General features: G+C 45.1%; 1 protein-coding gene across 5 annotated transcripts in view; it reads right to left on the bottom strand.

Annotated features, from left to right (window-relative positions):
* ACTN1 (actinin alpha 1) overlaps positions 1-17,771 on the bottom strand; it is a 143,306-nt gene extending 125,535 nt beyond the window's left edge. For 3 of the 5 annotated variants that reach the window (XM_050953476.1, XM_050953475.1, XM_050953473.1), the window contains exon 1: positions 17,470-17,771. In XM_050953476.1, the coding sequence (XP_050809433.1) occupies positions 17,470-17,574 (105 nt within the window). In that variant the 5' untranslated portion in view covers positions 17,575-17,771. The remainder of the gene's footprint in view (positions 1-17,469) is intronic. The other 2 variants (XM_050953472.1, XM_050953471.1) reach the window with 1 other exon arrangement.
* Between the last annotated feature and the right edge of the window lie 654 nt (positions 17,772-18,425).

The raw sequence follows: 18,425 nt of genomic DNA on the forward strand, positions 1-18,425 counted from the left end.
GTCTGGGTCATACTCCATTCCACATAGTGTACCGGTGACATCAGGGCCTCTGAAGTGATAACGTAATCAACTCTGTGGGACTGTGATGTCAAAGGTGATTGTCTGTTACCTGGTTTCAAACAAAATCTGACCACTTCCAGAGACAAAAGCCAGTGCATGGGTCAGGCCAACTCCCACCAGCAGTTTTTAAAATTCCTTCTTTCCTCCTCACTTTAAATGGCAAAGCCATGATTCAAATTGCATACATCTCTAATGCCCCGCACATATCCAGAATGAAGTCTGTAAAAGCAGTGAAATAAGATTCCCCAAAACCAAACTGAAGATTCTGTGGTGGGGTATATTTTTCTTTTCCCTGTCCTGAAGCCAGACTGAATACCTTTTTCACTCCCTGATCCTGTATCATAGGCCAACACACACTAAAACAGACCAATTCAACCACTCGGCACATCCAGCCTGTGAACAGAGAGAGTTGGCAGCTAGATACACCAGTATTTTAATGTCAGATCCTCTATGTTCTGTAGCTCTCCCTCCACGCCCATCTACTTTCTTCCTCCTTCACCCAGCATCGCCCTCTGCTTTTTGAACTTCCCAAATGCCACTCCTCAGTCCCTCTCCTACACAAGACAAGAGTTAGCTTGTCTGTAGCACAACATACTTGATACAGGATAGTATGAGAATCACACAGATACCACCATGATGGGAGCCACATAAGCTCCTAGATAAGTATGTGGGGGAAGTGAGAGAAGAGCAGGACAAGCCTTTGGGTTACTCACCTCACTGATCCTAAAAAGGAAGAGTCTAAAGACAAAGGCAAGGAGGGTTTGTCTGCTTGGAAACTCTGAGCCCTAGGCAGAAGGGTGAGTCAGCAGAGAAAGATCACCTCACCTCAGGCCCACTGGGCGGGGGGGGGGGGAGGGGGGGAGGTTTTTTTTGGAGTAGGAAAAGCATACATTATATGGGGGGAGGGGCAAGAGGTTCATATGACAAGAGAATTACTCCCACTGGGGAAAGAATGGGGATTGTTTTTACAGTGCAAAAACTAGGCATTATACCACCTTATAACATGAAAATCAACTTCCAGCTGCCACTTGGCTTCATCTTACACTGTCTCCTTTGACTTTGACTCTTTGTGGCCTGTGCGAGTAAGAGTGTCATTTCTGACAGAGGAGTGCAGGAAACTGGCACATGGCATTTGTGAAGACATGGAGTGTTGGGACAGGATGGGATTGTCCCCACACCAATGAGAGTCAAAATTAATAACAAGAACTGCCTTGCCCATTGGTGCAACAAACCGCTCCCTGTTTGTTCTATTGCCCTTCAAGCAAAGCAGGGATCAGAGAGCCAAGCACTAAACCGGTATCCCCTTCCCTTTGGGGTGGGAAGGGAGAAATGAAGAATGGCCCACTGAGACCCCCGTCCACAAGCAGATGGATGTATGTAGGGGATAAGGGTAGGGGAACAGTAGCTTTAATGCCTCCTTTGAGGTGAGAGAAGAGAGAACCCTCTTCTCTAGCAGACAGGATGGGAGTTGGGCATGAACCACTCCAGAATTTGCCAGACACAAGCTGGCAAAGCATGGTGCCAAGAGGTGTGGATCCTCATGGTGGGTTCCTGAGGTGGCACCCTAGTCCAAAGCTCAGGCACCTTCCCACCACATGCCTAGAGGGGAGGTGTTCTGGGCTTCACATCAGATGCTGATCAGCAGCCTCCCCCTTCTTAACAGCAGCCTTGGATAGTAGTTATCAGGTAGAAGTTTTTCCAAGCCCTGCAAATATCAATGGTATTAGCCTTCAAGTATTATTACTACTGTAATTAACAGAATGCTTACAGTAACTAGGGAGCAACTGGACTGGATTACAGCCAGTTAACAGCCTTAAAGAAACAAACCATTACAGAAGGAATAGGGGAAAATCGCTAAGGTTCTAAAATGGAAACCTCTCTTTTCAGATTTCAGAGCCTGTCAGTGGTTGGAAGGCTCAAAGCATTTGCAAAGACTGGCACAGCAAGAAGTGCAATGTAATGTGTCACAAAATGATACATTGTTGCATGAAAATTACACTCTTGGTGGAGGCATAGTTGCATGAACAGGAGGGCTCCTATTCATACACTAGCTTTGTAATTTGGGAGGCCTGTACACCATTTGAACTATAAGGTCTGCTGTAGACAGGCATGTGCATGACAAGTTATCTACATGCCATCATGTTCATAAGTTTGTTACAAGCATGTAATGATTTGTAAATGACAAACATTTTGGAAGCTCTTAACACAAGCCTGCTAGTTCTGACTGATTAGCCAGACGTGAACACTGACAGCATCCTGAGCCAAAGGCCATGTCATCTGAAACAGTGGAAATGCAGTATTTTCCTTTGAGTAGCAACCTTTAATGATAATGCAAGGGCCTCGAGCATCAGTCATTAACCCAGAAGTTTCCAACCTGATGTGGCTTAGTCTCAGTGGGTGCCTCCTGCAGCCTCTGGCCCTGTTGATTCCATCTCTCCTTTTTCCCTTAGGAGCATTCCTTGGAAGCAGAGTGCCAAGAGAAGGTTGAGCCAATGGGCTGCTGCCTGAACTCAAAGCCTTCTGGGTCCAAGAGGCAATGCTTACTGGGAGGTAAGACAGGCAGTTTCACGGAGTCACTCCATGCTGTACCTCTGGCCAAGCATTTTCTGTGAGGTGAGGCAGATCATGGTCACACAGCTTTTCCTGCTCCAGCTGCATACCTCCTCTGTCCTGTACCACTCAGGATGAGAGAGAGAAAAACTGAGTGTTCCTATTTAATAGAAGGGGAAAGGAACACCCAGGCCATGTCTACATCTAAAATTTTGCAGCGCTGGTTGTTACAGCTGTATTAGTACAGCTGTATAGGGCCAGCGCTGCAGAGTGGCCACACTTACAGCAACCAGCGCTGCAAGTGGTGTTAGATGTGGCCACACTGCAGCGCTGTTGGGCGGCTTCAAGGGCTTTCGGGGAACGCGAGAGCAAACCGGGAAAGGAGACCAGCTTCGCCGCGGTTTGCTCTCGCGTTCCCCGAACCACCCTGCAAACCGCAGGGAAGAAGACCTGCTTGCTCGGGGTTCGGGGAACGCGAGAGCAAACCGGGAAAGGAGACCAGCTTTGCCGCGGTTTGCTCTCGCGTTCCCCGAACCACCCAGCAAACCGCAGGGAAGAAGACCTGCTTGCTCGGGGTTCGGGGAACGCGAGAGCAAACCGGAGAAGGAGACCAGCTTCGCCGCGGTTTGCTCTCGCGTTCCCCGAACCACCCTGCAAACCGCAGGGAAGAAGACCTGCTTGCTCGGGGTTCGGGGAACGCGAGAGCAAGCCGGGGAAGGAGACCAGCTTGATTACCAGAGGCTTCCTCAGGTATGCTGGGATACATGCTTATTCCACGGAGGTCAAGAAAAGCGCTGGTAAGTGTCTATACTTGATTACCAGCGCTGGATCACCAGCGCTGGATCCTCTACACCCGAGACAAAACAGGAGTATGGCCAGCGCTGCAAACAGGGAGTTGCAGCGCTGGTGGTGCCCTGCAGATGTGTACACCTCCTAAGTTGCAGCGCTGTAACTCCCTCACCAGCGCTGCAACTTTCTGATGTAGACAAGCCCCCAGTGTGCCAGAGCCACAGTAAAGGGGAAAAAATTCCAATTCCCAGAGGGCTCCCCAGTGCTCCCCAATATGCTTGGGAGGCACTCCATGTAAGCATCTACAGAATCACCTCATTATTCATCACTTTCAAACCCCTTCTCAAAAAAAACACTCTTTTGCCATGATGCCTACCCAAAAAACAAAACAAAAAAAACCCACCACACACACCTTGATAACGGTTGGGCTGCTGGTGTGCAGAGACCACTGCCTATCATGCTGACCAGTACTGTCTCATCGTTTACTTGGACAGCCCTGTCTGTGTTCGTCTGTCGTCTCTTGCCTTATACTTTGATTGTAAGGCCCCTGGGGCAGGAACTGTAACATTGCTCCTCTGTGAGGCCTATTTACACCTGCACTCCCTCCATCCCCAATTGTCTCATATATGCTGTCAGCCTACCTCACCACTAAGATTTGAACTATGTAAGCCCCCCTCACCACACAGCGATGCCCTGTTCTGCATGGCCTACCTCTCCAAGTCACTTCCACTACCTGTTCTCAGCTCAAACACAGGCAGGGAAAAGTTTGATCACGTCAGGAGTGCAGGCTGGTGATGAGGATTTCTGACCAGGAAAGCCCAGGAGTTGGGACTACAACCCAGAGTGAGTTCAGAGTTGGCTCCCCACAGCTGGAACCAGTTTTAATCCTGGCTTGAGCTCTCCAGTGGCCTAACAAAGCCCTTGGGAAACAGCTAGTGTCCATGAGTTAAGAACCAGTCTGTTTCAAGGTGGCTATTAACGAAGCAATATATAAAGATGACCCTCTTCCTTCCCTTTCTCACTCCAATCTCCAGGCAATTCAACTGACTGAACTTGCTGCTGGTGAAAGGTGCCAGACAAACAGTGCTAGAGAGATTGATGTTCTTGCTGTATCCACAGTGCAGGTACAGCACGGACAGCAGCCACTCACAAAACCACCACCATGATCTGGAGCAGGAGTGAAGCTAGTAGCTTGAAACGTGTGTGTGCGTGTGCACACACACACACACACACACAGGCCTAACTACTGTTCTCTTCTCCACAGAATATCAAAATCTCCGAAGCCAGGTAGGACATTGCTACTTATTATATATATCTATCTCCCTGGCAAAAAAGGTTCAGTCGGAGATACCTACTAGGAAATTAAGAAGCCAGATGAAAAAATAGACAGATGTTATTGGCTGCAATTAATATTACCCCAAGGACATTAAGTATTTACCCATGCTTGGTATAACTATTTTAAGAGAATAGTTTTTGCTATACCATTAATCAATTGAAAGGGGACAGGGGCTTTTTAGGGGGTGGCAGTGGGACTCAATTTTGTTTTATATCTTTCTTAGGGGATAACAAATTAAGTAGCAGAAGTTACTCACCAACTGCCTCTGTGCATTTGCTGGGAGGTGCATTCACAACAATAAAGGTGCCATGGGTAACAGCACTGAGAATTTCAGGAAACCCTATGTGACATGTACATCACTTTTTATAGTTAAGAAGAGAGCACACAGTTCGGACATATAGACCATACCCGGATCTCTCTACATGTCCCAGAAATCTTGAGAGGCTAGTTCATAGGTCTGTATTCAGGGGTTTAGCAACACATATTACATCATAGCAGTAATGATGATAAACACACTATACACCTCACTGAAGAGGCAGCAAGAACCCTCGGCACCTGATCCAAAGCTCACAGAAGTATTGAGTGTCTTTCTGTGGCTTTCAACAGGTCTTGGATCAACTCCGTCTGAGAGCTAAGCCTGATACTAAAAGAATCTGGTAGCAATGTGTGTGTTCTCCGTGGAACCCACCTCACACAATAGTGAACCTGTTTATAAAGCAAGTAGAATGAAAGTTCCTGAGCTGTTTTACGACACAGATAGCCTGCTTTGCCTGGATACAGATACTCCAAAAGGGTTTCACAGTTAACTGGAATTAAGTACGTGCAAAAGAGCAGCATGTGCCTATACTACAGTGAAGGATGGGCCCACTGATCATCCCCAGCAATCAGTTCTGCCTGTCTACCCTGATCATTTAGTAGTTAGTTATTAAAGCAGAGATTATGTTTCCTAGCTCAGGGGTTCTCAAACTGGGGGTCAGGACCCCTCAGGGGGTCGTGAGGTTATTACATCAGGGGTCATGAGCTGTCAGCCTCCATCCCAAACCCCACTTTGCCTGCAGCATTTATAATGGTGTTAAATATATAAACAAGTTTTTAATTTATAAGGTGGGGGGGGTCACACTCAGAGGCTTGCTGTGTGAAAGGGGTCACCAGTACAGTAGTTTGAGAAACACTGGCCAGTTTCAGACTCTGCTGACTTGAGCTGCTTTTGAACCCATAATCACCAAGTTAGGCAAGTCAGCAAGGAGCTCACAACACAGCACTTGCAGAGTAAGATCCAAGCACGGGCTACCCTCACCTCATTTTATATTATAAAACCTTTTATTTCAGGGTGGTAGGTGACCATCATCATAGTAATCTGGAGTCACTACAAGTTAAACAGATTTAGAATTATTGCTGATTCTGTTCGGAGTCAGCCCCCCTTCCACTGACCAATGAAGCCTTCCAAAACTAGTTTGAATGATTTCCTTAAAGAAAACTCTTCTCCGCCCCCCCCCCACATCTTTTCATTAATCCTATTGGTTTGTTTTTGTAGGGTTGATCATAAAAACAAGGCTGCTGGCCTTTAGAGCCCAGACATTTACATGAACCTCCCAGATCTGAGAAGACACACAAGTTAACTTGAGTCTCACACCTCAATAGTGTGCACTTAAATTATGCAAATGACCAGAACGTAGTTTTGTCACCTGCCAGCGTCTCCCATTCAGAACAGTGCCCCTTGGCTCCAGCACAAGAGAAGAGCAAGTTTTGGTGTCAGTTCTCGCTCTTTAGAGTGGAATGCATTTCCAGGAGGCATTCTCTCCCTGTAGACTGATTCATAGCTGTAAGACTCAGCTGGGTAAATGACCATATGCCACACTATGTTTATCCATACACCTCACACTCACACCAACGGGAGTTGTACTTATGCATTGAGGAAGCCCTTTGAATGAGATTTCTGGGCCTGGTTTTCCAGAGATGCTGAGCAACTGCAGCTCCCATTGACTTCCGCAGGAGTTGTGGATGATCAGTACCTCTAAGAGCCAGGCCCTAGGGGGATAGACACCAACGTGCAATCAGAGAAGGCATCTCAGCCAGAATTGCTCTTGCCCAACCCCAGCTATGCAGCAAGCTGTAGCCACTGGTTGGCTGCCGCCTCCCACCCCCAAGACAGCTGCAGTTCAGTGTTTTTCAGCACGCTTGGCAATATTTCCAGGTAAGGGGGTGCAACATAATTGTAGGACCTGGGTTTGCAATCATAAAACCTTCTTGAATTCAGGTCTCAGTACTTCCAGGCATCTGTGAGTGTTTGGGACAGAGATGGAAAGAACAGGAGATGGCAAGCAGGAGAAGAAGAAATAAGACAGACAGAAGACAAATTTGAGTTCATGTTACCACTGAGGTGTGAGGCAGTGGTAACACTGGTACAGCCCTGGCACAGCTTGCTTACAGTAATCATAGCCCATCCAGTCACATGTCCATTACCAGCATGGCAGGAAAGATACAAGGATGGGAAATTAACATGGAAAAAAAAAAAAAAAAAAGAGAGAGAGAGAAGTGCTGTTTTATTGCCTAATAGGGAGCTAAGAGGCTTATCTGGCTCCAGGCCACACCACAAACATCCTATGGCTGGGTTCTGTTATAATGAAGGGGAAGAAAAAAAAAAAAAAGGCAGCAGCAGAGAAACAGGAAGCTAGATAGCTCTTTGCTAATCTTATTAACGCTTGCGGTTTCACTCAGTTAATACAGTTTGTTGCTTAGAGTCCCATGGATTCCCTTCCATTTCTCTCCACTCCCGACCCCCCATTCAAGAGATTCCCCACCATCACCAACAGGCTCCTTTCAGAATGAGTCAGTCAATCTTGCTTCAAAATGCAGTTGGAAGTAGCCCTGAGGTGGTTAACTGGACTTGACATTTGAGTGATGGCTACTCTCAGATTGGAGGCCCCATGGTCAATAGTCAAGGCTCACAAATCATCCTCTCCCCATCTACTTCTTCATAATTGATCAAGGCTCTGGATAACTGTCTCCAGCACTGAAATCCTAGAGGGGGGCATTCTTCATAAAAAAGTCACTCTCTTACAAAAAACTCACATTTGGAAATTTTCAGGGGAAAAAACACTCTTGCATTTTATAGATTTATTTTACATGCATACACAAACTCAGGTCTTTAATTAATTGCCCTGTATTTTGGTGGGGGCAAGTGGGTACTTATTTCCCTGTTTTGAGGTGGGAGAGGCCATGGAGGATTTTTTCCTAACATACCCACATGACAATGGATGCATTAGAAGCTCTTAAAGAACTACAGTGGAGTTCTCTCCTCCTCTCCAAGAATCAGTGCTTGGCCCTTATGAGAGAACGTATTTAAAACCAGCAACACAACCAGTTGGCCACCTTAGGCTACACCTTCATGAAGTCTTCCCAAGGTAGTCTCTCCAACCCTTTCTCCAGTCTAATTTCGGACAGAGCAAGCTGCCTCATACCAATGCAACTAAACCCTAGAGAATGTCTTAAGTGTTAGACTCAACAATGATAAATCACCAGGCACAGGACTTCACAGATAATGCTACAAAATAAAATTAGCCGTGATGTAGTAACAAGCTCCCAAGCCTTCTTAAGCAATGCTGTGTTAGCTTTTGCCATCTCTGTCACCAAAGCTGGTGCCACCAACCAGGAGGACTCCAGGCCAATTTCATCGGTGAATTCCAAAGATATTGCAGTGAGCAGTACACAGTCCCACATCCTCATTGGTGAAGATGGCTTGCAACCTCCAGTATATAAAATGTATTACATGTGAGGCATTGAAATCGTATATCACATGCAGTGCAGCACTAGTTCAAGAGCAAAGTGCCTAGGACAAAAATAGCTGCACCCCCACCCTCCAGGATACAGTACATTACTGCATTTGTATTATGCTGATCTAATGGTCAAAACACTAAAAAAAAATCTTGTGTGCTCTAATTAAGACACAATAGATGTCATTTTAATCTGAGCCAACTGCTCTTCCAATCCTAGCTATTTTAATAATACTGTTAGACCCATACTCCCAAACCTGTAATCTAGCTACATTTAATTTCTGTATCAGGAAAAGGCCATCTCTAAACATGCAATTATTTTCAAAGAGACCAATTCTCACTAGACAGCCTAAAAAAAAGTGTTTATACAACTTTCTGGACAGTTTCTATTCAAATTTCACCGCTTATTGGACTAGCAGTAAGCACAAAATACACCCCAAGCTGCACTCTGAAAATCAGTAATAAGTTTAGGGAGGCTGGCTAATGGTATCACCTTTGCCTTCTGTAGTTATGTACAGTAAGATAGTGATAACCAAATCACAGACCCAAGAATTTAAACTGGTTGCCTGCAACAGTCAAGGGATTCCCCAGAACCATACATTCACACTGCTGGGCTAATAGCTTGCTTCCTTTTGGATGTTTTCCCCCCTCCTGTAGACAATTAGGAGGATGGATCTCAGAGTAGGTGGACAGATGGTTTGATCTAGTACATTACATTTTGTGTTTTTAAAATTGCAGTCCACACTCCTGTAACATCCCTCACAAATCTGCACAGACCATTTTCCTGTCCATCTTCACCTCGTCCTTAGTTCTTCCACTAACATGCTGCTGTGTGGATGAACAAGTCACTACAAAGCCCAGATGCCTCACTCATCTCACAATACAAAGAGGTTACAATGAATAATAATGTTCTTGGTAAAAATACAAAAACAAAACAAAAAAAACCCTGATCAGAGAGAGAGAGAGAGCGCGCCACCTCCTACTGCCCTACAATGAATTGCCTTCCAAAGCCAGTGATTTATCCATCCTCTGCAGCAACATGTCAGGGATGCTTTTGAGTTAAATGTCTTTAAAGAACTAATAAACGATAAGGTCAGCTATGTAATATATTTTATTGGACCAACTTCTGTGGGTAGATTCATTGGACTGAATGGAACAGAGCGTCAGGCAGACAGCACCTATTCCACAGCTTTCTGGCCATACAAACTACCATTTATCTTCATAACTATCTTTACATATGGCACATGACACACTGCTTGCTAGACTGAGAGGATTACCGGTTACTGGGATGGTGCCATTTCTAACATAATTTCAGTGATTTACAGATACTTTATTTAGTCAATATTTACCTATAAACAGGAAGTATTCAGCACAGTTTAGCTATTGCTGTCACTGTTCCACTAATTCCAAAAATCTGAATGGTTTAGATTTCTCAGCAAGAAGTGCATTTTACTGCCGTTTCCTATTAAGCAGTCCTGTGTGATAACAGGCCTGGAGAAAACAGACCATTATTATTTTTTTAAAATAAAAATTAAATCTTTGAATCATTTACATTGAATCTATATTTTAAAATAATGTTACTGTAATCCCTTAAGAATAGATAAAAACAAAAACTTCTGTTGGTTTTTAATTTCTGTTCACTCATTACAAATGGATTCTTCACCCTACTCTGCATCCTATTATCAAGATGGCAGCTGTCTGGTCAGAAAGGGAGCATAGTATCGTCATTAGCATACCAGGCTGGGAATCAGATTTCTCTCTCTCGGTTCTGCAACCTTGGACCAGTCGCTTACAGACAGTGACCAGTGTCTGAAATTAGAGTTAACCATTTGAAAAAACATGAGCCGGATTTTCAGAGGTGCCCAGTACTTAGCATCTCTAAAACTCAGATCTATGGCATTTCAGATGGAGGTACCACAAAAGTCACTGGCCTCACAAACTTTTTAGCTTGAACTGCCACTGCATCCCCGGAGGCTGGTTTTCTCACTAGGGGTTGGTTGTTTTCAGCTGTGGACTTTGCTTCCATCACAAGTCAGACGGAGCCCAAGCTTGCTGATCTGCAGGGAGCTCACCTATTCACTCCAGCCCTCACTGAAGTCAGTCGGTGTCTCCTGATTGACCTATGAGAGCTGGATCAAGGCCTCAGATTTTTCTGATCAAGAGGCAGAAATTTCTTGTGGGCTGTGAAGTTCTATTTCATGGCGGCTTTTACAACTGGAACAACAAATTGGCTAGTACACCTCTACCCCGAGGTAACAGGACCCAATATAACACGGTAAAGCAGAGCGGGGGGGGGGGAGGGGAAGGCCTGACGCTCCAGCGAATCGAAGCAAGTTCAATAAAACACAGTTTCACCTATAACACACAAAGATTTTTTGGCTCCCAAGGACAGTGTTATATCAGGGTAGAGGTGTATTTCAAAACTAGTAAATGCCCACAGGAAGGCAATAATGGGAAATCTATGTAGTCTTATAAAATGTGCCAAACAACCTGCAGTGATGAGAACATTTTGAGAGTGATTTTCTGACAGTGGCTTTCAAAAAGTTTCACTAGGTAACAATGAGAAGTAGTAGTATCAGTCTGTTAGGCCTTAGCAAGTGTTTTTTAGAAGCCCATTTACTGTATTTTCTTGAGAATAATGGGGAAGAGTATAATAGATGGTAGTTTCTTCTAACTGAAAGATTTCACCAAGAGTCATCCGATATTGCAAGGGAAAGAGATTTAATCCCCACAAGAGACCCCCGCTGTTGTACAAATGGGCCCTGAAGAAGCTTATTAAAGGTCAGATTGAGCAGAATTAGTCCTGTTCATTATTTTCCACTCCTTAAGTGAATATCACTGCTGAGATGAGCTCTTGAAAGCCTCTTAAAAACCTTTCTGAAAACATGACAGCCCAAAAAGCCTCTCACAGAAAAGCTATGCAGCTGGAAAAGCTGTTTTTTCCAAGCAGTGGCAATGCCCTCTGCATTCTAAATTGACAACTTCCTGCTCCTCACCTAGCAAGCTCCTGCAGGGAGCTAGTTACTCAATGGAGTCTGAAATGAGAGGATAAGAAGATGTGAGGGAGCGGAGGCATCTTCCAGCTATCATTCATAAGGACTTTTAGAGGCTTTTCCTCCACAGATCTCAAAGTGATTTATAGGAGACATGGATCCCAATCTCACTACTCACCTGTGAAGAACACTGCATCAATCTCATTGTACAGAAGGAGAAATACAACCACACAGAATGTGTGAAAACTACCTGAAAACTAACTCTGTATAAATATCTCCTTGCACATTGGGTGCAGATCTGCTGAGCATTCAGAGTCAGTTACTGAAAGTCAGCAGATCTAAATTCTTACTATTTTTTTACTCCTGCATTAGCTCTGCTGAGCAGCGCAGCAGAGAGATTCCAGTCCTTTTGTGTGTCAACAGAACTGTTTACAATTAGTTATAACTGTGCAAATCCACTGAAGACAATGGGATTGCACAGTTACCACCCAGGGCCTAGTTTGGCCTATACAGCAGTGGTTCTCAACCAGGGGTACGTGTACCCCTGGGGGCACGTAGAGGTCTTCCAGTGGGCTCATCCACTCATCTAGATATTTGCCTAGTTTTACTGTTGTAAAACTACATAAAAAGAACAGTCAGTACAAACTAAAATTTCATACGACTTGTTTATATTGCTCTGTATACTATATGCTGAAAAGTAAGTACAATATTTATATCATTATAAAATACATCAATTGGAATATGGTTAAAATGATAAAGTAAGCAATTTTTCAGTAATAGCACCCCGTGACCCTTTTGTATTTTTATGTCTGATTTTGTAAGCAAGTTGTTTTTAAGTGAGGTGAAACTTGGGGGTACACAAAACAAATCTGACTCCTGAAAGGGGTACAGTAGTCTGAAAAGGTTGAGACCCACTGCTATAGAGCACTACTGAGAATGGCTGTTTATTCTCAAATGTTTATTCTCAGATTCCCTCAGTCTTACACAATTTCAGAGTAGCCCTTCTGCTTGGAAGTGTTAAGATGGAAGCATCTCTTCCTTCATGCCATCAAAAAAAGGGCACTATCAGCACTATTCACATAATGGAAAAGAAACACTGAAACAGTGACAGTAAGTTCTAAAAGCGGATTATACAAACAGAATTATATATAAAACAAAAATTATATATATACAAACACATATAACCCAGAAACAGCTGGTGTGCACTCATGTACTATACAGGCTCTTCTCTGAATCTACTCTCTTTGCTCTCCAGTCTTGGCTTGCTATAAAAGCAGCAGCAGCTACTGTGGTTGTGAAAAAAAATGTCTGAAATGTGAACCAAGCATATCTGGTCCAGACATGAGTCTGCAAAGCAGGTGTGAACTGCCCCATTCACCTCACTGGGGTGAAAACTTAGATGCCCAGTGATTATTATTTAATGTCAACACTGTGAACTATTTCATTCCCTGTGTAAGGCCTTGTCTACACTGCCACTTACAGTGCTGAAACTTTCTTCACTCAAGGGTGTGAAAAACCACCACCCTGAGCAATGCAAGTTTCAGCGCTGCAAAGTGGCAGTGTAGATAGTGCTCCCAGCGCTGGTAGCTATTCCCCTCTCGGAGGTGGTTTTGAGGTGGTTTTATTATAGCAGCTCTCCCAGCGCTGGAGTCACAACTACACAGCCACATTAAAGTGCTGCCATGCTGTGTAGAAAGGAAATCACATCTGCATAGTTTACTGAGAGTCTCGTTTTGGGTACATCTACACAGCAGCTGGAAGGTGTAATTCCCAGCTTGGCTCAACATATCCATGCTAGCTCTGCTTAAGCTAGCATACTAAAAATAGCAGTGTGGCTGCAGCAGCATGGGAAGTGACTCAGGCTAGCTACCTGGAGTACATAGTAAGGGAGTCAGACAGGATTTACGCAAGTGGCTAGCCTGTGCCACCATGGCCACACTGCTATATTTAGCACTCTAGCTCTGCTCCCAGATGTTAATCTTCGGTGCCACAATTGAGCGATACTTGGGAAATACCACCACCTCCCCCTTAATAAAGAAGGAGCCAAGCCCAAAGAGCGCAAGGGCATATTCAGGTCCCACTGAGGGGGCACCAGGAAGCACACAAGGTCACATTTTGAACATCTGCACATTTTACTCAATCTGGTGATTCACATAGACAGTTTATTTTGCGGGCAGAGCATGGGAGAATACCACTTCTCCCCCATCATTTGACCCCGCATATGGACGTGCAGAACCAGAATGGTGTCTCACTATGAGATTAGGATCCTACATCCCTCTGCCGAAGAGAATCTCTTTGGTAATGTAGCATTTGAGGAAGGGATCCATGCTACAACCCCATCCCCCAAAGAGAGAAACACACAGACATCTACATCCCTTCTATCACAACAGGAGGAGGAATGTCGTACAATATTCCAAATTCCCTGGTCCAGGCTCAGTTTCAATAGAATATAGTAGATTACTACAGATACACGAATTCCTCAGACCATTTCCCCTTGTGCCACTCATTTCTCTTGCGTGTAACCCATGTTTATAGCGTAACTCTTTGTCCCCTTTAAGTGGTTGGCCCACATAGAGGTTTGAGTGTGCTACATCCTTGATCTAAAAGACTAAAAGATTTTTGCTCAGGCAGCAGAGTCACATGCTTTTAGATCCAGAGGCCTGGGATCAATCCCTGCTGCTGACAACTAAGTCAGAGTGTTACACTCTTTATGAAATCACTTAATATTTACCCCAATGAACCACAAGTAACAAACATAATATACCTCTCCCCTCAGAGAAGTATCTATTAGCAAAACTGATCACCTTGCTCTGCAAAGGAAATTGCTAGGCTCCACTAGGCCACATTAGATCTTACCAACTTTAGTATCCTAATACCTGAGTGAGAATTAAACTTTATGGCATAGTCAGACAATTCTTTTAAATTAGTCAGGAGCAAAGAAAGAAACTACTGCTAGTTGATCCTTCAGATAAGCAATCTAGCATTCTCACACTATGGACTGGGAATTAAAATTTCTCTTTCCCCCTGTTGACATATAAGCTTACCTACCATGAACTCTGTTCTCAAATAAGCACTCTTGTTTGTATGCTTTAGGTCTCACGCCTTTTATCCTCTCCATGCATCCTTTTCAAGCTATGAAACCAATGGCAGGCGCTCCATAGCTATCATTTCTAATTAACTCATCAGTCCCCAATGGAAATCTTTCTGAACCCACCATTTCAGTTAACTATGAACTAAAGTATTGGGGGTGAGGGCCACGGAAAAACAAATAGTCCTCTTATTGGTACACACAGTTACTCCCAAATTCATGAAGGGAGCCAAACACAATTTTTAAAATCCCAGATATACTCCCACCAGCCTCCAACACCTATGTCTAGGGCCCTACCAAATTCACAGCCATGAAAAATGTTTCACGGACCATGAAATCTGGTCTCTCACCATGAAATCTGGTCTTTTGTGTGCTTTAACCCTATACTATAGCAATTTCAAGGGAGAGACCAGCGTTTCTCAAATTGGGGGTCCTGATCCAAAGAGGGATCATGGGGGGGGTCACAAGGTTATTTTAGAGGGGTTGTGGTATTGGCACCCTTACTTCTGCACTGCTGCCTTCAGAGCTGGGTGGCTGCAGAGTGGCAGCTGCCTACTGAGAGCTCAGCTCTGCAGGCAGTGGTGCAGAATTAAGGGTGGCAATATCATACCACGCCATCCTTACTTTTGCGCTGCTGCTGGCAGCAGCGCTGCCTTCAGAGCTGGGCTCCTGGCCAGCGGAGCCACCGCTCTCCAGCTGCCCAGCTCTGAAGGAAGTGCCACCACCAGCAATAGCACAGAAGTAAGGGTAGCAGTACCACAACCCCCCCCTACAATAATCTTATGACCTCCAACTCCCACAACTCCTTTTTGGGTCAGGACCCCTACAATTACACCACCATGAAATTTCAGATTTAAATAGCTAAAATCACAAAATTTATTATTTTTAAAATCCTTTGACCGTGAAATTGACCAAAACAGACAGTGAATTTGGTAGGGCCCTACCTATGTCCACTATGAGCGACAGGAAAGTAGTTCGATTTTCTATTCAGAATTGGCAAGATGTGGGACAAACTGCAAGCGTAAAATTAACAAGTGAGTCACTCTAGTGACTTTTGACAGTTGTAGGAGGTGCCCTGCCATGCTGCTTTAAAAAAAGAAAAAAGAAAAAAAAAAAGAGTTCAATTTTATTGTCTGATGAAGTGACTAAAAGGGAAATGTTTCAGGGATTAGGATTCCAGAGTGATCTAATACAGGATGCCTTGGCTTAAAAAGAGAAAAAGAAGCAGCTAGGACTCCTCCTAAGCTCCCCCCCACCCCCAGTTTTAAAAAGGGATGAATGTTACCATTTTTGGACATAAGTTCTGCACAAGCCCAACCCTAAACCACACCATTCAAATGAGAAGTGAGCTATCATCCCGCTTGTGATCACATGGAATTGGGGACCATTCAAAAAGGGAGAATAAGGTGGTGGGAATGCAAGAGGTAATTTACTAACAACAGATCGCTGGTCAGTCAGTCAATCTGATCTCCTAAATAGCTGTAGTGCTCCTGTTTCCCTGTACAGCGGGGAGGCAGGTCTAGCGTAGAGGGGTCATCTCCAGCTGAAGGAGCGTGCACCCTGGGAACAAGCCAATTTTACATTCCCATTCTGATTTCCTCCTTAATCAGCGTCTGCTGCCTCCATCTAAGCGTTCCTTTGTGTGCCATTGTTCTCTGGGGGCAACGCAGACGCGTGGAGTGCTTTGCAATGGAAGGGACACTTCGTAGCAGACACACATGTACCTGCACAGCCCTTCCTTCCCCCAGGGCACCAGCAGCCGCCCAACTCATCTCTTCAACAGCTTCCTGAGGAGCAGTTAGGCGGCCCCTAATAGCACGCACAGCAGGACAAGCCAAATGCAGTCCCGTCACCATTTAAGAAAACCAGAAAGTGAGGAGTGTAGCCTGGTAAATTGCATTGCGAAATGGGAGGAGACTGAGCTAGGGCTCCCGTCTGCCTGGCTCCTGGCGCTGACAGGGAAAACATCTGTTGCTTTAGGGGGGAAAGGAACTTCTGCGCTGCTACACTGGGCACTAAAACGGCACCATTTCTTCGCCTATCCACCGCCCCTCACAGGTCGCACTACTTCAGCGCCCAGCCACCTCCCACACACACAGGTAGGAAAGACAACAGCTTAATGTGTGTCTGTTACACGTTGTTTCTTTAAATCACACAAGCCCTCCAGAGGCGTTTAATACACAATCTCCAAACGCTGTTTCCACGGGGATCTGTGAGCCACCAGATAAAACCTTGGTTTAAATTCAGTTAAAATCACTGCTGTAGATCGAATTAAAAGACGGGCGTGGGGCGATCTATTTGCTACAGGATTCAAGCTCTGCATCTCAACAGGTCCTGTGCAAAGCTGGGCAGGCGAGTACAGCTCCAGGGGCCACTGCAACCTCTGACCAGATGGGAAAAATCGGAAGGAGGAGGAAATAGGCGGCTATACATATACAAATCCATAATTAGGTTGATGTTGCAGCTCGTCCCACCCCCAACCCTTCCTCAGACGAGGCTCCATTATTTAATTAAATACAACGAGAGGGTGATGCAGGGATCCGGCTCCCAACAGGAAACCTGCCCAGCTATCAATCAAACCTGCTCTCTGTCCTGGACCCTCCGCAAACGTGGAAAATACCCCCAGCGTTCAACAGGGAGGGGACTGAACGTGCGAAGGTAGCCACGCAGACCCCCAATACACAACTAGTCTCCCGCAAATCCAAGGAAACCTTTTCCCCACCCCCATCCTGCTAACTGCCTGTAATACAACACTCCTCTCTAATGGAGCTACTGCAGCCTCTACTAATACCAACCCACCCCTTGCTCCAGAATCTTTACTAGGATGCTTGGGGGGGGGGAGAGAAAGGGGTGAGGTGAGGGTGAAAGGGGGGGTGTTACCTTTCTCTGCTGTTTTTCCCAGGCTGGATCCAAAAGCATGTCCCTGTCCCAGTCCTCCTCCGGCTGCATGTAGTCATTGGTTTGCTGAGAGTCATAATGATCCATGGTTGTGCGTGTCCTTTCGTCTGCTTTTGTTTTTCCTCCTCTGCTGCTGCCACAGCTCGCACTCCCAGGCGGTCTCGAGAGCTCCCTGCTGAAGCACAGCTACAGCGGAGCACGGGCAGAGAGAGACAGAGGAGATGGCAGCGCGCGGCAGCTCCACTTACACCAGAGCTCAACCTAGTCTTTGCACACACAGAAGGGAAGGGGGTGGTGGGGGGAAGAGCCCTGCCTCCTAGTTAATCTCATTGGCTAGGTGGAGTTGCCAAAAGTTCATTTTCCAAGGCTACCGTCGCTCTCATTGAGGCCCCCTTGTGTCAGTCAGGGCTTTCAGCAGTTGATATAGGTTGATTTAAGGCTGCCCTCCCACCTCCTCCCCCTTACTCATATGACATCTGAGTTTAATCTGCTGTGGACTCAGTTTGGTGACGTCTCCCCTTACCTTGGGGGTTTATAGTAATATCTGAAGCTACTGAACAGACAGAATAGACATTCTTAAACCCAGTGAGATTCCTGCTGTGCAATACAAAAAATGCAACAACAAAGTATGTCTGCTTATTGTGTTTGACAGAGGGACAAGGTGGGTGAGATAAGATCTTTTATTGAACCAACTTTTGTTATATAACCTCACCCACCTTTGGAACCAACACCGCATACTGTTATATTTGATGTATTATCCCCTCATCCCTGTTTTACTACACAAGCTTCTACATTATTCAGGTCAGTGTTAAAGAAACATTGTCAGGTTAACCATGAACAATAGTCAAACAAATAGTCCTTACCTGGATTACTAGAAAAACACCTTATTAAAAACTGAAAAAATGTTAAACATCTCATTGACTTGTCAGTAGGAAAGC

This window comes from Gopherus flavomarginatus, chromosome 5 (assembly GCF_025201925.1).
Source record: "Gopherus flavomarginatus isolate rGopFla2 chromosome 5, rGopFla2.mat.asm, whole genome shotgun sequence".
NCBI lineage: Eukaryota > Metazoa > Chordata > Testudines > Testudinidae > Gopherus > Gopherus flavomarginatus.